Source organism: Rhinolophus ferrumequinum, chromosome 6 (genome assembly GCF_004115265.2).
Source record: "Rhinolophus ferrumequinum isolate MPI-CBG mRhiFer1 chromosome 6, mRhiFer1_v1.p, whole genome shotgun sequence".
Taxonomy (NCBI): domain Eukaryota; kingdom Metazoa; phylum Chordata; class Mammalia; order Chiroptera; family Rhinolophidae; genus Rhinolophus; species Rhinolophus ferrumequinum.
The window spans coordinates 80,986,663-81,010,689 of NC_046289.1; the positions used below are offsets into that span (position 1 = coordinate 80,986,663).

At 40.7% G+C, this 24,027-nt stretch overlaps 1 protein-coding gene across 5 annotated transcripts in view; it reads left to right on the plus strand.

The window, feature by feature from the left end:
- AKAP6 (A-kinase anchoring protein 6) overlaps positions 1 to 24,027 on the plus strand; it is a 453,949-nt gene that overhangs the window by 95,574 nt on the left and 334,348 nt on the right. For 3 of the 5 annotated variants that reach the window (XM_033108067.1, XM_033108066.1, XM_033108071.1), the window contains one exon: positions 21,147 to 21,504. In XM_033108067.1, the coding sequence (XP_032963958.1) occupies positions 21,181 to 21,504 (324 nt within the window). In that variant the 5' untranslated portion in view covers positions 21,147 to 21,180. Of the gene's footprint in view, positions 1 to 6,764; positions 6,831 to 20,856; positions 20,928 to 21,146; positions 21,505 to 24,027 lie in introns of those variants that run through there. The other 2 variants (XM_033108070.1, XM_033108068.1) reach the window with 2 other exon arrangements.

The window sequence follows — 24,027 nt, forward strand, 5'->3', positions numbered from 1 at the left end:
GTTGTTGCGCTTGATGTTATCCCAGAGGTCTCTTAAGCTATACTCATTGTTTTTTATTCTTTTTTCTTTCTGTTGTTCCGTTTGGGTGATCTCTGCTACCTTGTCTTCTAAGTCGCTGATTCGATCCTCTGCTTCATCTAATCTGCTGGTGATTCCTTCAAGTGAGTTCTTAATTTTGGTAATTGTGTTCTTTAGTTCTAACTGGTTGTTCGTTATGATTTCTACATCCTTCTTTATGTCGTCTCTAAGCTCCTTAAACATTTTTATCACCAGTGTTCTGAACTCTGTCTCTGAAAGGTTGGTTACCTCTGCTTCATTTGATTCCAGTTGTGGAGGTTTCTTCTGTTCTTTTATTTGGGACGTGTATCTTTGTTTCCCCATTCTGGTTGACTCTCTGTGTTTGCTTTGATGTATTAGGTAGATCCCCTAGAGTTCTTAGTTCTTGCTAGGTTATCTTATGTAGCATGTGTCCTTTATATGTGACTTGCACTACTTCGTTCTTCTCCTCTGCGTGTGCTCCAAAGGTGACTCTTGTTTGTGTATATTGTCCTGTTCAAGAAGATCTTTAATTGCTTTTTGCTTGTGAGTAGGTAGGGTTAACGCCTAGGCTGACTCGTTGGCTCTGCCCACCGCAGGGCATTCTGATGCGTGAGGGTTGACCACTTAAATGTGGTTTGGCCTCTATGGGCTCTAGTGCCTGCAGAGAATTCCCTCTGGGTGTGTGACTTGTAGGTCAAACCCAGTAGTACTCTGGTTTGGTCAGGAGTTGGCCTCTGGATATTTTGAATCTTGTGCCTCTTAAGCTGGGCCCTGGTAGGGCAGTTTCAGAACAAAGCAAATCACCAAGCACAACAGCAACAACAACAACAAAGAAAAAAATCAAATACATTCACATGGAAAAACACCCGACAACCCCCACTCGACACAGGCAAAGATATCAAAGATATAAAGACAAAGCAAAACAAAACAAAACAAAGCAAAACAAAAAGCAGCGCCAGTCTTGGCTTAAGCCCACCAAGTAATGTCCAGGTTGTCCTCTGCTGTACCAAAGAGCCCCCTGCTTATTGCGCAGGCAGAGCCGGTCACCTGGTGCCCAGAGTGACTTTGGGACTGTAGATTTAAATGCGTGGGCCTGAGGGGTCTGGATGACAGTTTTTACAAAGTCAGTGCAGTTTCTGCCCTTGCCTGCACATATGCACACTGAGAGTAGCACCACCAGCCCCGTGTCCAGTACTCCTGAGTCTTAGGGCACTTCTTCAGTGTGTGTGTGTATGGGGGGGTGCGGGCGGGAGATTTCTGAGCTGCTGAAAGCCCAGAGCTGCGTCTGCCACTTACTGCTGATTCCTGGGAGTGTCTCTGCAGTTGCACTTGCCCTGCCCTAGGCAGGCCAGAAAGGATGGGGGCTGGGGATGGAGGGGTCTTCTCTCTCCCAGCCCAGCCGTGCGTCACCCTCTTCCTGCAGGCCAGAAAAGGTGGTGGCTGGGGGTGGAAGAGTCTCTTCTCTCCTAGCCCAGCCAAAATCACACTCTTCCCAGCCTCTTCCCTGGGTCAGGGCTGCCTGTCAGTCTTCCCAGAGCCTGAGCACTACTATGGCTCCTCTGTAATCTGACACTATTCCTCAGTTCAGGGGCCAGTTTAAGTCTCTGGAAGGGCTGGGGTAGAATTGGAAGAGCGGAGGGGAGAGGCCCAGGTATGGAGTCTGTGTTCTTTGTCCGCCCTAGGGCCTACTAGCCGCCCTCCCGGCGGGAGAAATCAGCTGTGGGACGCAGGGAAAGAGCCCACCTCCTGGTCTCTGTGCTCTCCGTTCCGCCCTGGGACCCGTGCGTGCCTGGAACTGTGGGTGCCACCGCGGTTTTCGCCGCTGCCGCCGCCCTAAATTTCCCTCTTAAACTGCTTTTGCTGCATCCCAAAAATTTTGGTAGGATATATTTTCATTCTCATTTGTTTCTATGTATCTTTTGATCTCTCCTCTAATTTCTTTTCTGATTCGGTCGTTCTTTAAAAGTATGTTGTTTAATCTCCAGATATTTGTGTTTTTTCCTGCTTTCTTTTTGCAGTTGATATCCAATTTCAAAGCCTTGTGATCAGAGAATATGCTTGGTATGATTTCAATCTTCTCAAATTTGCTGAGGCTGATTTTATTTCCCAGTGTATTGTCTATCCTTGAGAATGTTCCATGTACAGTAGAAAAGAATGTATAGTCTGATGTTTTAGGATGAAGTGCTCTCTATATGTCAATTATGTCCGCTTCATCTAATGTGTCATTTAGGGCTGCTATTTCGTTATTTATTTTCTGTTTGGATGATCTATCCATAGCTGTCAATGATGTATTTAAGTCCCCTAGTATAATTGTGTTTTGGTCAGTTTCTCCCTTTAGTTCTGTTAGTAGTTGCTTGGTATATTTTGGTGCTCCCTGATTGGGGGCATAAATATCGATGACTGTTATGTCTTCTTGTTGTATAGTCCCCTTTACCATTATGAAATGTCCATCTTTGTCTCTTGTTACCTTTTTCACCCTGAAGTCTGTTTCATCTGATATCAGTGTGGTTACACCTGATTTTCTCTGAATACCATTTGCTTGGAGTGTCAATTTCCACCCTTTCACTTTGAGTCTATGCTTGTTCTTTGTAGCTGAGATGTGTCTCTTGGAGACAGCATGTGGTTGGGTTTAGTTTTTTGATCCAATCTGCTACTCTGTGCCTTTTTATTGGTGAGTTCAGTCCATTTACATTTAGGGTGATTATTGATATGTGAGGATTTCCTGTCATTCTATCTTTAGTTTTCTGGTAAGGCTGTGTCTCCATTGTTTTTTTTTGCCTTTTTGTTGTTATCTATTATTTCTGTGTGGTTATATTCTATGATGTTTCCCTCTGTTTCTTTTTTTATTACAGTACATATTTTAGTTCTGGATTTTTTTGAGTGGCTACCCTTAAGTTTATGTAAAAGAAAGTTTGATATTTAGAGTATTCCATTTTCTTCAGCATGCTTACTTTCTCCATTCCCATATTCCGGTTCAGGCCTTTACTCTCCCCCTTTTTATGTTTTGGTTGCCACAAATTGTCCCTGTTGATGGTCGAATAGCCTCCTTTAGTATTTCTTGTAGTGCAGGTCGTGTATTAGAAAATTCCCTCAGCTTCTGTATGTCTGGAAAGGTCTTTATTCCTCCTTCATATCTAAAGGATATCTCTGCTGGATATATTATTCTTGGCTCATAATTTCTCTCTTTCAACAGTTTGAATATTTGTTTCCACTCCCTCCTGGCTTGTAGAGTTTCTGCTGAAAAATCTGATGATAATCTAATGGGCTTTCCTTTGTAGATTACCATCTTCTTTTCCCTGGCTGCCTTGAGGATTCTTTCTTTGTTGTTGATTTTAGACAGCTTCAATACAATGTGCCTTGGAGAAGGCCTGTTGGGATTGAGGTAATTAGGTGTTATATTTGCTTCTTGGATTCGAGGATCCAGTTCTTTCCACAAGTTTGGGAAGTTCTCATCGACGATTTGTTTGAATATATTCTCTGTTCCCTTCTCTCTGTCTTCTCCTTCTGATATGCCCATTATTCTTATATTGCTGTTTCTGATGGAGTCAGAAAGTTCTTGTAGAGTTCTTTCATGTCTTTTAAGTCTCAAGTCTCTTTCTTCTTCAATCTGTGTCATTTCCAGATTTCTATCTTCGACGTCACTGATTCTTTCCTCCATCTGGTCAACTCTACTACTTAAGCTGGCTATTTCATTCTTAATTTCTTCTATTGAGTTCTTAATCTTCAGAAATTCTATTTGGTTCTTTTTTAAAATTTCAATCTCTTTTGTAAAATGTTCATGTTGTTCTTTGATTGTGTTTCTGAGTTGATTAAACTGCCTTTTGTGTTTTCTTGCATCTCGTTGAGTTTTTTCAGAACTGCAATCTTGAATTCTCTGTCATTTAAGTCACATATTTCCATATCTTTAAGTTCCTTTTCTGGAGACTTTTTACTTTCTTTCTGAGCTGTCTTGTTGCCTTGGTTATTCATGGCAATTACTGATTTATTATTTCTCTTCCTAGACATCTACAGGAGTGGCTTCTGCAACAGGTTGATAGGAAGAATTATTTCTTTTGTTTTCCAGTACTTGTTGGTAGAATGTTTTATTTTCTCTCCTACTGCAGCCTTTTTTTCTCTCTCACACTGTAGTGCTATGTTTTCTCTGCACTATTCCAGCTTCTCACACAATGGGGCGATTCCCTGGGAGATGGGTTTCTCCTCTGTTAACAATTCTCCTGGGTCACAGGGCACAGTGGCCATGTGGGTATGCAGAAAGCTTTTGAAGTTCCAAAGCTCTTCCTGCACCTGATTCAGAGCCTGTGTGTTTCAGCAGTTCTGTTTAGTCCTGCAGGGATCTGTCCAGATAGGTGGGGACAGGGGCGGGGTGAGTTGTGAGAGGTGGCCCAGAGCAATGGACGCGACCACCACCACAGCCGGTCCTGCTTCCACAGCTCCCTCCCCTTTGCCGGAACTAGTTGGGCTGCGAATCTGTGTGTGCGGTCCAGTTCTCAGAACAGCAATTATTCTGTTCTTTTGATCTGACACTGCTACTGTTCCGCTTCTGGTACTGGGCAGGTGATGGTGGGGCAAGCTCTGGGAGGGTAGGGAGGGGGCGGCTAGTCTCAGTGCCTAAGGCTTCCGTTCTCTGCGGCAGTGAGGGCTTAAACCACTGTTTTCAGCTTTCTTCCCTCAGTCTTTTCTCCGAGGTCTCTGCCGTGAGCATTGGGTTCAGCCGTGTTATATGCTGTCCCCTCAGCCCTGTGGGCCATAAATGGAGCCCTAGCAGTCTGAATTCTTCCCTCTCTCGCAACTGCAGTAGTTCTGGGATGCAGCGAGCTTGGAGCACTGAGCTCGGTCTGCATCCTGCGCCCATGTGGCTCCGGCTCCACACTTCTTCCTTCCCTCCTCCCCCGCTCGTACAATTTGCCCACCTTTAGGTGAATTCAGTAGTGGGTCTCTTTGTCTTGCCTGTCTGCTGTGCAGGGAGTCCTTTGTGGAGTTATAGTTGTTAGATTTGTTGTAAATTCCAGGGGATATTTACAGAGGCTCACCGCATGCCGGCATTTTGATGACGTCTTCTCTGAAGAAATCTTGAAGGCCAGGAATGAGTGAGATATATATTCAAAGTGCTGAAAGCAAAAAAAAAAAAAAAAAAAGCCCTGCCAACCAAGTGAATGAAATGCAAGAAAATGCAAATAGACAACTAAACAAAATCAGAAAACAATGCACAAACAAAATGAGTTTAATAAAGAAATAGAAGTCATAAGAAAGAACCAAGCAGAAATATGTTTTGAAGGCAAAACTGTCCCTCAGAAATGGAGGAAAGATAAAGACATTCCTGGACAAAAGTTAAGGGAATTCATTACCACTAGACCTGCCTTATGAGAAATTCTAAAGGGAGTCCTTGACATTGAAATGAACACTAACAACACGAAAGCATATAAAACTCATTGATAAAGGTAAATATATTGTCAAATTTAGAATACTCTAATAATGTGATGGTGGTGTGTAAATCACTTTTAACTCTAGAATAAAAGTTAAAAATGATAATATTAAAAATAACTATAGCTACATAATTTGGTAATTGATGTACGATATAAAAAGATGTAAACTGTGACATCAATAGCATGAAAGGGGGAAGAGAAAAGGGTAGTTTGCATTTTTTTAAATGAGGTTGAAGATAAGTTGTTGTCAGCTTAAAATAGACTTATGTCTATAAGATGTTTTATGTAAGCCTCATGGTAACCACAACAAAAAACCTTTATTAGTTACACAAAAGATAAAGAGAAATGAATTAAAGCATACTGCTAAAAAAATAAATCATAAAGGAAAACAATAAGAGAGGAAGAAAGCAATAAAGGAACTAAAATAACAGACAGAAAAGAATTAAACATAAATAGACCAAATTCTCCAATCAAAAAATATAAAGTGGCTGAATAGATTAAAAGAAAACAAACACCAAGATCTAACAGTATGCTGCATACAAGAGACTCACTTTAGTTTTAAGGACACATATAGGTAGAAAGTGAAGGAATGGAAAAAGATATTCTATGCAAATGGTAACCAAAAGAGCAGGAGTAATATATTCCTCTTCTTCCTTATAAATCTAAATCTGTGTTCTATTAAATTTTCATGTTATCTCACATTATGGTAGAAGCAGAGAAAAAATCATATTCTCTCAGCTGTTTGTGTTTTACATTATGTTAACAAATGAAATAAAACTAAACTCCCAGCTTATAGACTCCAGCTTAATTAAAGGTCATCCAAAATGCACTTATTTTAGAAATGGAGTCAGCTGCATGTTAGTGAAATATTCCGGATTGTTCGTTTTCAGACCTAGGGAGTTAGTTCTGTATGATTGAACCATTTCTTGTGGAGGTAACTCATTCAAAGGGCCTCGAGTATCCAAATCAATGTTTGACTCATACAGAACTATTAACAATGGTAGGGGCATGTCAAAGGGTACAACGAATGGAAGCTGTGACAAGCAGAATTTGTCTGAGACTCACTGTATTTGGCTGCAAATGACTAAGTAAGACCAAAATAGCTGTGTCATGTGATGCGTGATAGATTGTGAGGCATTAATTGAAACATTATAAATGGATGGTTTCTAGAGCCTGTTTGTTGGAGAAGGGTCAGTTGTTTCTGAGTGTCACGTCAATTGTAACTTGCTACCAAAGCAAGATACGAAAAATTAAAATAAAAAGCTAGGGACAGTCATCTTTCAAGGAGCTGAATAACCCTTGGATGACAGCCACTCTTGGATGATGCCCGTGTGCGTGGGTGGTGACCACAGCTAGACTTGAGTAGTGGTAAGTGATACAATCAAATGGCTGCAGGGTTTTGGCTTTCATCTTAGGCTTTAGCACTCTTACAGCAGAGGGGAGAGAGCATGGATTGGCCTGGTACAGTATTCAGCATTTTTTGCCCTTTATACTCTTGAGATTTAGAGGGGAGCCTAAATTTAAAAACTAAAAACTTTTTTTCTGGCTTTGCTGAAAGGAAGATCTGGTAAAGAATCTGGTAAAATTCAATCTGTGACTAATTTTCTGGGATTGATGAAGGATGTACTAGGTTCCTTTTAGAGGCTTTTATAACATTGGCTCTTGCTCAGCAGTTTCTAGTATTGCTATTTATTTCCTTAAGCAAGAGAATAAATAATTTATTAAGAAAAAGACCAAAATTCAATGAAAATGAATTTATGCTAAGCTGGTTTATGCCTCATGCTTTTATTGTCTACCAGCATACACAGAACGGAAATATTTGTGGGTTTGTACTATCTCTCTGCTTTTAGTTAGAAAATATGTATTTTTATTTTTCTTTGAAGGCCCATGATGTATAACTTGTATATTTGTTCTAGGGATTATTTTTTAAAACACCAATTTATGTCAGAACAAGTCATACTTTATCAGACACTTAACCTTCAATTTAGATGGCTGGTTGGGCAGAAATGCTTGACAGTATTTAATGAACTTGATGGATTTTAAGCAAAACCATTGTAAAATATTTGAAATAAATAGATTCTACCTTGCTGAAATTGTTTCTTTGAAATGCAGACATAATACCAGACCTTTAATTATCCTTAGTAATAAACATTCAGAGGGAGGATCTCTGATCACATCATACATTTAGCTAGTAAGAGCCTTTGCCGTCTCCCATTAGTAGTTTTTAATCTGACATCAGAATCCTCTAAAGAAAATTCTGTTTGCATGTTTGGGAAGTTAGAGTGATTGGCAAACAATAATGACTAGGAAATAATGCTTTGGGAAATCCTGGTCTCTATGAGAGTTCGTCACCCATGAAATGCCTTCTGTTTATGAAAGAATAGCAGTGTGGGTAGTTATTTGGTGTTTTCTCATGTTGCAGCATGAACAACAAAAACAAATGTGACATTAGTTGAAAAATTTGGCTTAAGTTCATTATTTGGAATTTCAGCCTGATCCAGTTGTCTTCAAAAATGAAAGCTATTCACTCCAGAATGTATCTACCTGTGGGACAAATAATGAAATAACCTTACCTTCAACTTGATCACTTACTCACCTGGCTTTTATTATGAGATCAGATTTAGTTCATAGGAAGCAGTTCTTTCTTAAAGGAATATTTGAGTGAAACAAATACAACCTTGTTATTGAACTGAGTCACAGTGAGCATTTTGTAGTAAAAAATATGGTGTTTTGGGAGGTGGGTAGGCACAATTGTAAACTTAGCATTTTAACTGAGTGCCCCCACCCAGTTTTGTGCTATTCTCTACCAAAAATACAAGCAAAAACGAATCATTTTCAAAGTCAAATAAGTTTGAGAACAATTGCACCCCTGGTTGGAGAGGCTCAATATATTTGAAAGTATTAAAGTCCTGTCCTGCAATTAAAAAACTCTTTCATTTTTTTAAACTAGGTGTTTTTAAGTTTTATGTTTTTAGACAACGAGTTAGGAATCAAGTAGTTCTGAGTTTTAAGACAAACAGCAGTCCCCAGACCCTCTTCTTTTCCATTTCTCATTCTCTAGGGACAACTACTTCTCATCCTTTAGCTGATTAGTTTTGTAATTAAATCCATTTTGAAACAATGCAATAGTGGGGCTATTTCCTGAGTATTTTTTTCTCGTGTCTTTATCTGTTGGCTTCTCAATATAAAAGATAAGAATTTATTTAGCTCGTTCTTCCACCCCATCTCTCTCTCTCTCTTATTCTTTCTCACAGGAATGCCTGTGTACATGTGCACGCACACACACACACACAATCCCCTCCCCTAGTCTTTCATGTACCATCTTACTCTGTGGCTCTCATGGGGTACAATTCTTTATATGCTTGTACACACACACAACCCTCCACCCATTCTTCCTGTAAAATCATGTTGTGATTTGGATTATATAAACAGTTAGTGTTTGTTATTAAGAATAACTAAATGCAATTTTTAGCTAACCCATGTAGAGTAATATGATTCCTGTTATATTTTTGTACAACTTTGTATGGTTTATAATTATTATTTGCTTAGCTTTCTATGTGATTATCTGTAATTCAACCCCCCGTTCTCCACAAGTTGAGTAAATCTCTTCGAGGTAGGTAGGTTCATTGACATCAATTTTTCTCTCAAAGTTGTCTGTTTGAAGCAGTCTTTTCGAGAGTCTTCTGACTTGTTCCAATCTGGACTGGATGCTTTCCTTGCCTGGTACACAACTGCCATCCTTACATATCCCCTTCCCCATTACCCTGTGGTGCTAAGTTTCCTGTTTTCTGCACCCCGTGACTTCCTCTTTCTTGGTTACTCTTTTTTTTCTTTTTGTAACGTATGGAGACTCTGGTATCTTGTGAGAAAAGTGTGTGGGATATTGTTTTATTTTTGTGAACTTAAAAATCTGAAAATGTCTTTATTCTATCTTCACATTTGATTGTTTATCACTATATGAGTCTTGCTATACAATTCTGTACTAGAATTCTTTTTCCTTCTTAAGGTAAACAACTGCCTCCTAGCATCAAAGTTGCTGGTATGGAAAACACATTCCTGTGTGTCTCCGCTACTCTCAATATCCTGCTTCACTTCTGGCACTTCAGATCACCAAATGTGTGGTGGCTTTTCCCACACCCAAGTAATTCCGTAATACCACAGGGGTGTCCTGTAATTTAACTCTTTCTGACATTATTGACCTAATGATAGTATGAAATCCCACAGTTTAGGGGCTCAGTCCCACAGGACTGTCTCCTCCCTCCATTCACTTCAGATGCCAATTGCAAGTGCAGCTTGTTACCTGTGGATCTGACCAACTGGCTATAAACTGACCACCTCCTCAGTTTCTATTGATTTGTAGAACCACTCACAGAATGCAGAAAAATAATTTACTTACTGGATTACCAGTTTATTACAAAGGATATTAAAGAATATGAATGAACAGCTTATGAAGAGATACATAAGGTGAAGTCTGGAAGGGTCCCAAGCACAGGAGCTTCTGTCCCCGTGGAGTTTGGGGTGTACCACCTTCCCAGAATGTGGATGTGTTCTTGTTTACCAATCCTGAGGCTCTCTGAACTCTGTCCTTTTGGGTTTTCATGGAGGCTTCATTACGTAGGCATGATTGATTAAATCATTGGCCACTGATGATTGATTGAACCTCTAGCCTCTCTCTCTTCCCCAGAGGTTGGGGGATGGGACTAAAAATTTCAAACCTCCAATCTTGGTTGGTTCCCTTGACAACCAGCCCCTATCCTTATAGGCTTTCCAAAAGTCACCTCATTCACACAAACTCGGGTGTGGTTGAACGGGTCTTGTTATGAAAAACAAAACACTTCTTTCACCTTTATGATTCTGGAGCTATTTCAGGAACCAAGGACAAAAGACCAAATATTGTAACAAAAGTTGCTCCTATTGCTCTTGTGCTTAGGAAACTCCCAGAGTTTTAAGTGCTTTGTGCTAGAAAAGGGGACAAATATATATTTCTCATTATAAATCGCAATATCATAGTTGTTGATCGTTCCAAAGCAATCTAATTTATGATTCCTTGTGCTGAGGAGGAAGACACTTTGTCTACCGTCAAGGTAGTATTTTGGCTGTCTGATAATCAAATAGACATGAGACAGATTAGTAAAATAACCAAATTTAATACATACATATGCATGGAACCCTGAATACGTTAAAGAATAAGAGACCCCACATGAACGAGGGGTTCAGAGACAGAAAGGGACAATAGGTAGGTAAGACATTCTGAGGTAGGGGTGAGGTAAGGAGCCTTGGGGGCTTCAAAGGGGCATTGCAGGATGATAAGAAGAGCAACTGTTTAGTAAACAGAAGTTTGCTTTAATGTCAGAGTGACTGCGAGGCTCACAGTCCGTGCTGCAGTCTCCTCCTGCAAGTTAGGGGGACTTACCCCCAGAGACTCTCAGAGCCCCAGGATCTACCTGGCACTGACTGAGGCCTCCGCGGTAGCTGGGGCACGAGCAAAGAACCAAGTACGCAAGATCTTAAATCCCTTTCAATATGCTCTTTACTCAAACATCAACCATCAGCACACCAAACAGTAAAGCACACAGCACAATACAATAATTGGGTAAAACAGAGTAATGAGTCAGTCCCAAAGTCAATCGGAGTCCTCATGGAACAAGGAAGGGGGTCTGGTCGGGGAGGTCGGTCCGGTAGAGGTTCAGTCTGAGCCTGATGGAGCAAGCGGGTTTTTGGAGCAGAGGAGCAGCACGGCCACCTCTCAGGTGAGACTGGCTCTCTGAGCTGCCAAAGTCCTCAGCCCTCATGCAGTTCTGAGTGCCTTCCTGATGTCACCTTATCAGGGCAGCCAGCCAGCGACCCTGACGTCCTCAGATCTTCAGTAGCAGACCTTTGGAGTGTAGCTGGTTACACCCAATTACCAGGGCAACCGGGCAGCTCCCTGGGCATCGTCTGCTAAGTTCTCTGCACATGTCCAAAATGGAGTTACTCATGCTCATTCAATGTGGAGTCATTCTTGCTCACACAAAACTCATTCTAACAGCTTCCAGGGGCCCTTTACACACCTGTGCTCTACGTAGGTCAAGGCCCCTCATCAAGTTCTTCTAAGTAGTTAAGGGGTGGAGGATGGGAGGGCAGAAGTTTTTCCTGAGCCCACAGCTAAGTTGCTTTTAGCTCAAAACAACCCGCATACCACAGAAGCACGTTTTGGGGTGACTGGTTCTGAACACCTTCATTTGTGTATGCCTCTTCCTTCAACCCAAAGATCGTTTTCCCTAATATTCTGATATTTCAAGTTAAGTACCTTGGTATGTACCTTTCTTTTTAATCTAGAAACTCATGTCCTACATTTTCTTCAAAGACTTCCTTGATGATGTTCTCCTTTCTCTTTCCTTTTGCCTTCAGGAATCCCTATTCTCCAGACGTTGAATCTCCTGCATTGATCACTACTTATCTAACATTTTCTCTCCTAATTTCTGTTTATCTTTTTGCTTTACTTTCTGTGAGATTTCCTCAACTTTATTTTCAGTAGTTGTAGTAAAATTTTCCTTTCTGCTATCATGTTTTTCTTTTTCCAAACTGATTTTTTGTTTTATGACTATTTCTTTTTAAAAATAAAATTCTGTTCTTGTTCCATGGGTACAATATCTTATCCCTGATAATATTTCTTTTTCCCTCAAATCATCTTCTCCTTGCGTGATCTGTTTTCTCCAGGTTGAGGTTTTTGTTTGCTTGCTTTGGGCCAGTTATCTATATTAGAGCTATACCTAAATCTCTGCCAATCCTTGACTGCCTTATCATATTTAGGAGTAGGAGACTAGAAAGCTGACTGAATACTTTGAATGTGTGGGCGGGCCTATTGACCGTGAATTCACTGTAAGGTGATCTGAATGTGCCAATTTCAGTATCTTGTCTTCTTGGACTGATCAGATCTCTTAGAGAGAGGATCTCTAGTCTCTTTACTGGAGGGTCAAGGCTTTGGAGTGTCAATTTGGAGAAAAGGGCTGTGGGGGTCTCAGCACTCCGAACGACTATGTTAACTCAATCCTCCTATTTTCAAGGTACTTCTATTATCAACTGTACTCAGTGTCCCTATGTCTGGAGAACCTTTGATTGATCTTTCCTGGAGAATAAAGTCTAGTCTTCTACCAGAATTGGGAATAGGAGCAGCCACTTAGCAGCACAAAATAAGGAAAGACCTAGAGTTCTGGTTTGTAAATAGTTTTCAATCAAAATTAATGTTCTTGATGTATCATTGCCCCTTTACCCAGTTAGGTCAAACTTGAGGTTTAGGGTACAGTCCTCCCAGATTTCCAAGTCTGCCCAAGACTTCTGACACAAGCTACAAGTTCAGGAGTCTCCAGGGCTATCCTCACGTCAGACCAGCTGGTTGTAAATTTGGGGGTCCTCAAAGACTCCTTCTGATTTGATAATTTGATAGAACATCTCACAGAGCTCAGGAAAGTGCTATATTTATGATGATAATTTTAGTACAGCAAAAGGATACAAATCAGAACCAACCAAAGGAAGAAACACATAGGGTGCAATCTGGGACTGAGAAAGTTCCAAACACAAAGCTTCCATTTCCTCAGGGATGTGGTACTCTCCTGTCATTGATGTGTGATAATACTCATGGAGTATTGCCAACCTGGGAAATTAGGTTGAGCCTCAGTGTCCATAGTTTTTATTGGGGCTTTGTTACTTAGGCATGATTGATTGCCCAAAGCCCCAGCCGTCTCATCACATGCTTGGTCTTTCTATCTGGCTAGCCCCCCATCCTGAGTCACCTTGTTAACATAAACTTCCAGGTGTGGTTTGAGGGACCCACCATAAATTACAAAAGTACTCTTACTGGGAAGTTCTGAGTGTTTAGAGGCTACCTCCCAGGAGTTGGGAAAAAGGCCAGATTCCTCTTTGGGTAAAGTCAATTCTTCACTACACACTCTTGCCTCTCTACTTTCAGAGGTACCTGGGTCCACCACTTTCAGAATACTTAAAGGATTCTGAAGTAAAATCAGGTTGATTCTTTTCTCTCTGCACTGCTGGCTTAGGACATAACTTTCTTGAATCGGCTAAGGCATTTATCAGTTGTTCATCTGATTTGCAGTTTCCAAAAATATTATTGTTTCTTTTGCCATTCTTGAGTGTTTCTACTAAACCCAAAAACCAAAAAATCCTCTGTTATAGTGTTAGTGGAGTTTCTGGAAGGAGCAAAAGTAGATACATATATTCAGTGGTTATCTCTACCCAGAAATCCCCCAGCACTATCTCAATTTATTTGTCAGTAGCAACTTTTGGTAGAATACCTATTAACACCAGGTAAATTAACACTGAATTTGCAAACACTTCTCTATTGCTGCATTAATATAGACAACTAACACATTTAGACTTCAGAATCTTTAAAAGTCTCACATCCTTTCTACTTCACATATTGAGGTTACAAAAGATAAATAGCCTCTTATCACTTATTGACTGGACTGATAATATGGGGATAGAGGAGGATGTTTTAACTTCAGTGTTATCTATTTTTACAATGTTTTCATTAATTTATATTACTTTTTAATTAATTTAAAAATAGTTTTAGAACAAGAACAAAAGTAAAACATTGCATAAAAAGATCCTTAAAAATTTTCCTCTTCAAATATATGATGCTAGGTTTAATGGAGAACTAAAAATGGAGAATTCTTTTTATATTTAATGGAGTAGGTAGGACAGAGCACAGATCTCCTTTAATCACTCTAATCTAAAAATCAGACTTGTAGTATTCCTCTCTCCCAATCTTTCTCCCTTTCTCCCCCGTCTGCCTCTCTTTTTTTCTGGAAAGAGGTTTTTAAGGTTACATTTAATATTGATGACTGCCTGGAAAAGAGGATGTTGAACCTCTCATCATGCTGATTTCTCATTTCATTTTCTTGGTAAATAAGAGTACCTGTATTGATATTTCTGTCCTATTCTAGGATACAACTATAATCCTATTTCTCTTTTGATTGTAAAATATCTTTTTAGAGTTTCTGCTCCCTGTGAGATTCATTCCAAACTCTATAGCATGGTGTGTGCAGCCCTCTTATAATATGGCTGTAACTTAACCTGTAGCTTTATCTGGTTTTCGTCCCCATCGAGCTCCCAATTCCTCTCAACACTGAATTTTTTGCTGATTCTCCCAACTTCTTCGTGTTGAGGTATCTTTGTCCACGTAGTTCCCCCAGCCTGGAGTTATTTCCCCACTGCTCTTCTATCTCTGCCCGTCTAAGCCATACCCATCATTACAGGCTCATCTCAAATGTTACCTTCTCCAGTAAAGTCCCCTTTTATCTTTCTTTCCACCAGGATTTATGCCACTCCATTGGGGACTCACAGGGCATTGTTTGCCCACATCCTCCCTGTGCAATAGGTATTAGTGGGCGAACGTGTGTGTGAGTGGAGGGAGGGAAATTGTATTTATTAAACTATAATTTCCTCGAGGGTAAATATGATGAGTCACATGTACACATAACACCTTATAATGTCAGTTGGTTTGAAATGAACCTTGTTTCATTTTCTTTGTGTTAATAGCTTTGACAAAAGCAACAACTATATAAATGATGTACTAGAGTTTTACAAATCCAGTTCCTCTGAAGGCATTTTCTTGAACGACAGAAAGGTAGCTGCCTACTGCTTAAAGGTGGTTATTAGCAAGTTGGGGTGGGGGTAAGAAGTATGAATGCTTCTTAGTGTTCACCGAATCCAGATCCAAATTCTCATTCGCAAATGACTGGCTGATGCAGCCAAATAAATCTCTGAGTGACAGAAAATGACTACCGTAATAGGGGCAAGAAAACACTGGAGGTATGATGACTAGCTGAGTCAATCTGGGGGGCCCCTGCCCCAGGAGAAGAATCTGAGCAATTGGGAGGTGGCGTGGGAGAAGGGGATAGGAGGGGAGTTTGAGGGAGGAAGGTGATGGATGAAGTGTGTGATGGCTGACAAGACTCTGTGCTCTGGGTGAGGGAGTTAGTGGCGATTGAGGGGAGACCTGGGAGGGTGTGCATGGTCTCTATGTGATTAGCAGGACGTAATCAGCCATCTATCGGGACACAGCCCTACACAAAGGACATTCTAAAGGGGTAAAAAGAGAGAGGAAACATCAATAGCACCACGAAGATCTTTACATTGTAGAAATCTGTCTGAGCCTCACTCTTTCACTATTTTCACGCTGTCTTACCTTCCCTTGCCCCTTCCCACCCCTCTTCCCCACACTTAAAGCTCAAAGTTCTCCTCACTGATACCCACTTGTAGGCTGTCCTGTTATGGTGGGAGGATTAGAAAGTGAGACTGATCTGGATTTTCCACTGCGATCTCACTAAACCATGTTACTCCAGGTGACTTCTGGAGGGCATGGGGCCAGGAGAAGGAGGAATCAGTGATTATGGAAACTTCTTTAGGAGCCTGTTACAAAAGCCACTGTCTCTTTATTCCCTAAAATCCACATCTAACTTAATACTTGGCAGGAGCTCTTGGCTCTCTTGTTTAAGAGTTTAAAGTCATTTGAAGTTTCTCAACTCTTGACCTCACAAGAGACCAGGAAGGGAGGCATACAGCAAGATTTAAGACTCGATGATAACTTAGAGCCTCATTCAGCTAAGTGGACTGCGACATTTAATTAAGCAAGTTATTAAACGTGTGGTGTTTTTGTGTTATCTTTGCAGAGCCTGATTCTAGAATCCTGGAGTCAGACACAGGATGCACCTCATTTCTTTTTCCTTAATACAATCAAAACATGAGAACTAACCTTCGATGAAAATCAAAACGTTCCAGTGGAACATTTTTGTTCCTTTCAAAATTCGGTGTTTCTATGAATAACTTCTGTGAAGAGTGATTATGAGAATCTGAAAGGAAAAAATGAAGGAGAAAGATGGACACTTAGCGATTCCTAACAATTTTCTCTACTTCAGTTTTATAACATGTGCTTTGTAGCAAGTAGGTCGGGTAATTTGGCTAGCATTGTGCTTTAGTCTCTCACTTGTTTTTTAAGGAGTAAGCAGGGCATGGAAAGATTGAGAGTAAGTATTTAGGCTTAGGTTGATTTCCATGATGCTAAGATTGCCTCTCAAACTACACAGGATGATACTCTTGTTTGGAAAGAACAGTTTCTTCCTAAGAAAAGAGAGATTGAACCTATTTAGCACAGATGGGCTCTGTCAGCTGGTTATGTTACTATTGCTTTACTGATTTATTTGTACGTGTATTACTTTATTCTGTTTTAGGGTTGCTGTGTTTTAAGGGTATAACTTTGGTTCTTCTGAACTGTGATTGGATGTGCTCTGTCCACCCAAACACTTTTCCATAGCAATCCTTGTTTTGGCAACAGCCTCCGTTTTCCCAGCTCACTTATCACTGCTTGTTTGCAAAAGGCCTGCCTATAACTGCACAGGCCTGGAGCTTATACATTAGCTTCCAAATAGGGACAGCATAGCCCTCTCTTTGTAAGCGGTGTAGGCCAGTAAGGGTGTATGAAGCTGGTGCCTTATAGACTTGCCAGCATCCTGCTGGCATGGGGTGACCCTGACACTGGCCTTTATCTTGTTTGGCCACAAGAAGAGAACCCGAAGGGGGGGAGAGAAGGTGGAGCCAGACGCTTAATCCTGAAGGACCTTTAGGGAGAAAAGCATTTACAGTGTGAGTACAGTCGGCAGATTCCCGGCTTTTCTGTTCTTTCACTTAAGAGAGAAAATTACAAGAGAAGGGAGAAAGAGGTAGGCAGTTATGATGGCTGTGTAGCTGCATTTTTTTGCCTGCTAGCTGGATGGAAGAACACTCTCCTGATTTAAATGTGTCTTATTCAAATCGAATGAATTCTGCTAAAGGCAGGTTTCGACTCAAAACTTGTGGACTGTCAGGGAGACAGCAGAACGGGTCCTTATTAGTAAGCAACCTGGGGTATGTCCCTTCTGTTTTGATAGGATGATAAATAGAGTGTGATGGGAAAACCCTTCTCACAAATTGAAAAAGGAAAAAAAAACAACTTTAACATCCTTACTGCTTTCAGCTTTTGCACTTTAAATGTTGACTCTTCTTTGGATTTGTGGAAAGGAAAGGATTTGATCTATGTTATTTTTAACAGCAGCTGGGATAAAGGTGGAATTATCTCTAATGCTGGAGGGTGGCCACAGATAAGCACGTGATGGGAGGAGGAGAAGCGGAGGTCACTGGGTTCCAAACAGCTGGGTGATCACTCCTCTCCTGCTAGAGTTGTAAGTGGGTGGGTACCTGTATGCATTTGCGTCAGTGTTTTCATTTGCATCTTCAGAAATTGTTGTGTACTGGCTTTTTTTCCCTTCGTTTTTCAAAGTGTCCCCGTGACTAGAAAGGAATCTTATTGCAAGATGCCTTGTAAAGGGAGAGTACAAAACTTGTGGTCTTACAGTGCTGAGTAGAATGTGTAGACTTGTGCTGAATTTCCTACTATTTGTTTACATTCAAATGGAATCATTAATCTGAGGGGAAAGCAAGCTTGAATAGTCATGCTAAGGACAGGAAAAATATACACAGAGATTGTTACTACAAGTCTCCGTAATGTGAAGCAGTTTTCTTTTAAATTATAAATTTAAGTTTTCTTGTAAATCAGATTTGACTGCGTGAAAATCAGAAATAGAGTTTGGTTATCCATGGATGGCCATTTAAATGGCAACTACTGGAATTGAAAATTAAATGTTTGTAGTAACTATTTTCTCTGAAAATGGGTAATTAATCAATTTTCTGCCGCTTCCCAGGCTTGCTATGGTATTATGACAGCGCATGGTATTTCTTTTCCACGGGCAAAGGTATATATGTTCGGGAAAGTAAATAGACAGAAGTTAAAATAAAACTTGAGTAAAGTGCAGCTTTGCTTTACTTCTCTGGGTTATGGAAATTCTCTTATTTATAGTCTGATCAGTAAATGTAGAAATATCACATCCAAGTTGAAATGTTATAATGCAGGAAAATTTTGGTTTAGCAGCTTGAATGTAAGGTTTCCTTGCTCTTTACCCATGTGTGATGCACAGCTATGTTTTTGTTTAATGTTTTTATTTTATTCTGTTTGTCCTCTACATGTATAACCACATCTGTGTTGTCGATCTTAAATTGCAAACTCCCAGGGGGATAATCTCCCATATTTGTTCTTCTGGAAAGAATTAACAACACATAATGTGTAAATAACGACTTACAAATGCGTTTGCATGGTAAGCATTTCCATTAAGTAGGACAAATCTATTGATGCTGTTTTGTGTGCTTAATCTTTCCATTAAGTGGGGCAAATCTATTGATGCTGTTTGTGTGCTTTGATAAAATGGAGGGCCATCATTTAGTATCTGCACAGCTGTCAGTGCAGGCAAGATGCTTCCAATGGCTTTGAAATCTCTGGATAAATAGGTAATCACAGAGCCTTAGAGTCAGATGGGATCTTACTGATCATCTAGGGCCTAGATTCTAGGCCAAGTTTGTCATTTTACAGATGAGGAAACTGAGACCCAGAAACGTGGAGCCTCTTGCGCCAGATCACACAAAACTCATGTGCCTGTTTGATGTACAGACTGATGGTATTTATGGACGTGTATGTTGGGACACAAATTGCATTGAGTCAGTTCTTTTGTATGTTCTGTAATTTACAATAGGATGTGTATTCCGGGGAAGACCCAGCCTTGATTTAGGAGTTTCAGAGAAAATGCAATGATCAGGCATCTTTTCTTCAGTTATACAGGGCTCTTGGTCAGGAGGGGCCTGGGTATAGCTTAAAAAGTGCATTAGTATTACTTTGTTTTGTGCACCTGAAACTAAAAAAAAAAAAAAAAAAAAAAAAAAAGTGCATTGTACATGCTCCAGGCATTTCGTTTTCTGGTTTGGATGAGTCAGGTTTCCTAGAAAAAGGAATCACGGTGACACTAGTGTCATCATTTATCACCAGGTCTGTGACCTTGTACCAGAAACCTTTGTTAACATTTGTTTATCATATTCCTTCTCTGGGATTGTGATTCTGAAACGTTTCCCTCAGAGGGCAGTGAATTGGTTAAAAATGTAAAAGTGCTTTGGGAAATCAGAGGCTAGGGGATGGCTTATAAAGAAGCAGTATGGTAGCTTAGGCTTCCTGGAGGTTTGTCCCTCTCAGTGAAATTTTGCATCTTCTAATTGATTAAAAAAAATAGCCAGGTCTAGTATTATTGTTATTTTAAAAACTGTGTGTAAGGGTAGCTGAAAACGTAGGGCATGGATTTCTCCTTGTAATCAGGCAGAGAAAGTTGTTAAACTGAAGCCTAAAACCATTCTCTAAGGGAGGAATAAAGTGATAAAACTACTTTATGTTTCGATCTTTGCAAATAACTTGGATATCAAAAATTCATCTGTAAACCTCCTTATCATTTAATTTAAAAATAAGATGCTCAAGAAATTGGAGAAGGGCAGAGCACTGCAGCATTGAGAGGCTTCTGAAATAATTTGTCATAAGAGTAACTTATTTTTAAGGCTTTTGTCAATTCAACAAGTGTTTTTATTCCCTGTGCCCATTCCTATATGGGAAATTACATGTTCCTAGTTAAATTGGGTGCTTTCTTGATTTCCACTCCCCCTATTTTGTAGGTAAAATAATTTTGCTGTTGTTACTAAGTGAATATTAAAAAGCTAAACAACTTATCTTGAACAGCAACCTTACTTTATTATAACTTACACTTATATTATTTTAATATATTTGATTAGCATTTACATGGTATGTGTTTAATTTCTCTTGAAATTCCAGAGCCTCTAAAAATTTCAGCATGACCAAATATTAATGTCATTTAGGTTAAGAGTTAATTAGATATATTCTATCTAATTTTCACAAAAGTAAAGGCTTGGTATATTACTCCATGATGTCTGTTTATCTAACAAATCATAGCAAGGAGCAACCTCTCCTCAATTCAGCACAGTGTTTTTACTAATTAGAATGTATTCCCTCTCTAGTTATCCTATGTATTGACTCTATTGGCAGTAATAGTCAAAATGATGCTTGGACCCTTGTAGTTGAAAAGCCCGCCAAAATAGTGACTTAAACAAAATAGAAGTTTGTTTTCCTCTCAATAAAAGAAGTCCAGGGCAGCACCCCAGGACTGGTACAGTAGCTCCTATAGTTACGTGTAACCCATATTCCTGCTACTCTGTTCTACCAGCCTCTAAGTGACACCCAAAGGCATCTCCTGGTCTGAGATGGCAACTGGGACTCTAGCCTCCAAGTCCACGTGACAAGCTAGAAGGAGGAGGAAAAGCAACAGGCAAAAAGGGGGCCCCTCCAAATTAAGCCAGCTCCCTTTAAGCAGCTCTGCCAGATTTTCTACACAGGAGTTCCTCTTACATCTCATTGGTCAGAACTTAACCACTCGGCCACACCTAGCTGCGATGGAGATAGGGAATGTCGTTTTCACTTCTTGGCAGAGATACGCACAGCTGAAAATCAGGATTTTGTTACTAAGGAATGAGGAGAGAATGGATGTCGGGGTAGGCCTTTCCACATGGTTTTATGTTCCTATTATATGCTGAGTCTTGGGGCTACTATGTAGAAACTTAAAACACCTCTTTCTGTTTTTGCAATGAGCTATGGTTTCTTAATTTAGAAATCTGGCTTAATTTAGAAATCCTGTTTCTTCGGCGAAGTATCATTTCTTTATTTGGCAATCTTGTCTGACTCTTGCTTTCTTCTTTCCTCTTGCCTTTCAGCTGTTTTGGAAAGAAGTAAGGTTTAGACTTCTCCATGTTAACCATGAGCGTGACACTTTCCCCCCTGAGGTCACAGGACCTGGATCCCATGGCTACTGATGCTTCACCGATGGCCATCAACTTGACACCCACCGTGGAACAGAGTGAGGGAGAAGAGGCGATGAAGGATGTGGACGCTGACCAGCAGTACGAAAAGCCACCCCCACTGCATACAGGGGCCGACTGGAAGATTGTCCTTCACTTACCTGAAATTGAGACCTGGCTCCGGATGACCTCAGAGAGGGTTCGGGACCTCACCTACTCAGTCCAGCAGGACTCCGACAGCAAGCATGTGGATGTTCATCTAGTGCAGCTAAAGGTAAGGAACGCCCCCAGATTCAGGCCCATCCCGGGCACAAGTCTGAAAAGGGCTGTGGCACCGAGAGCCTGTGTTCTGTAATTCTCAGTGAAGAAACGTCCAGGAACAAAAATAGAATAACAGGTTTGAAACCATTACCTTTGTAGATAAACATGGACAGAATTCTGTCCTGATTTTTTACCTCACGGGCTGAGAGTCGAGAATAAAATTGATTTTAGAGGGTAATGTGAAAAAGTGGGGAGAATAAAAATACTACACAAGGTTTAAAAAATAGACTCTCATAGGTTAAAGATCCAACTGAGCTGTGATTGTGGGTACGTATGTGTGATTATTATCTTTTGTTGAAGTTGATGCTTTTGTGGCAAAAAGGGGATTCTGGCACGATGAGGAGGGCAGGGTTCTCTTTTCAGAATGAGTCCTTTTATGCAGGTACAATGCATCATTGCAGAACAAAGGTGCTTTTATAACAACTAATCTAAAATTCAGACATTAAAAAAACGTGTGTGGTTTCCAGAGCTCTTCATAAGCCTGACTGTTGATAATCATGAAATGGAGGTGCTATGAAAGACTGCTACAATAGAGATTTTGGCCCAGGGACCCCAAAATACAGTGACTCTTGCCCGGCCATAGCTGTTCCTCTCTTCTGGGTCCCTGAGGTAAATGCGTTCAGACCAATGACTAGCAAAGCAAGGCAGGTTTATAACCAATCAGGGTGCTGCTTCCAAACCCCAGTATAAATTTCTAGTCAGTGAAATGAGATCCTAAGGAGAATTCCTTTACCTAAGCTGATTCATCCTAAATGGTTTTGACACCAATGACCAAACGGATTCTTGGCTCTTAACACTTAAGATTACAGCCATCAAGGTGTGAGGAAAAGATGCAGGGTGGAAAGAAAGCATGTGACCCAAAGCCTAGAGCAGGGCTGGTTCAGTGGATCCTGGATCCAGCTGCCACGTGAGAGAATGTCCAAGAGAAGGATGAGGGGGTAGGGAAGAGAGGGAGAAAGCAAAAGAGCCAGAATGTCAAGGTGACTGGCCGTCTTGCAGGGTGAGCCCGCCTGGGTGGTCTTCTGTCTACAGGTTCTTGGGAAGGAGAAGGCACAAAGGGTAACAGACTGATGGCTAGGAACTGGCTTCAGTGGCCCGCAAGCCTGGCTGATTGCCCACTGTGGCAGCAGGGAGCTGTGTCTCAGTCCCTGGAACGCAACCCCTTTCATCAAAGAAGCAGCTCTCCAGCTCCTCAATGCTGGAGTGAAATGGAAGTCAGGGGGCTCCCCTTCACCCCTCCCCTTCTCTGTTTCCTCTAATGCTACCCTTCCTTCTGGCTCCCATAAGTAAATACAGGGTTGGGTTTGTAAGAAAAGTTGACGGTTGCTCTCCAAAATCTTTCGGATTTACCCAGAAGAAGTGGTAAATGATAAAGGAGAAGGGGAGGCGGCTTAAGTACTCCTGAAAACATTCCTGTGGCAATTTACTTCATTTAATTACATCAATAATACTGAAGTAAAAATGAATACTTTAATTCCAAAGAGGAATGCAAAGCGTTTGTACAATCGACCAGGGTTATGTTTAGTGTTTGAGAAATCACCTCTAGGGTGATGGGCTTGTCTTTTCACCTTGGAATTGCCTATCTCCTTCTCACCTCAGTTAAAAGGGATCTCACACCTGCCTCTATCCAGCTCTGCCCCCAGTGTGGTCTGTCTCCCCTGCTGAGAAAGGAGCCCCAGGAGGGCAGGAAGTCAGGACAGTAATCAGTAGTCATTAATCAATCCCTTTAAATGCAAGAGATGAATTGAAATGATTTGACGTTAATTTAATTCTAGAGTTTCTATGATTGCTTTCTGGATGCTTAGACATCAAGTGATCGAACCAACATTCTCTGTAATGTCCTCAAATATTGTGTGATGACAGAGCCCTTCAACCCGGAGCCTGAAGTCCACAGCTCTGGTCAGCGAGTTATGACCTCCTCTTCACAAGGGTTTAGTTCTGGTCTCCTAATCTGCTTAGTTAAGTTTCCCCTTTATTGGTGTACTATTTCTTTATTCAACCAGATAAGCACTTTGATGCATTTTATCAAAAAAAAAAAGGTTTTAAATACATGTCAGTTTTTCCGATTTTCACATGGATCCACAGGAATAAAGGGGAACCTGGGCACGGTGTTTTTTATGTGTGGAAACACAACAAAACAACCTTGTGAAAACAGTTCTCAGTTGAGGTAAAGGACCAAGCAGGGGGCCAGGCCCAGCCTGGGCAGGGCCAGCCATCTGCTATGGGGAGTCCCAGCTCGGTGCCTACTGCCTTGGTAAATTACTCAATTTATTAATTTGCAATGAAAAATAACTGTCCCAGGGATGGAAATGCCATGGCTTCAAGGCCCACCTAGGCGCAGATAATTTCTAAATGCATATCTATATCTATATCTATCTATCTGTCTATCTATCTATCTATCTATATATATATATACACCTATATATATCTATATATATATATAGGCGCATATATATATATATCTCCACTCCAGGAT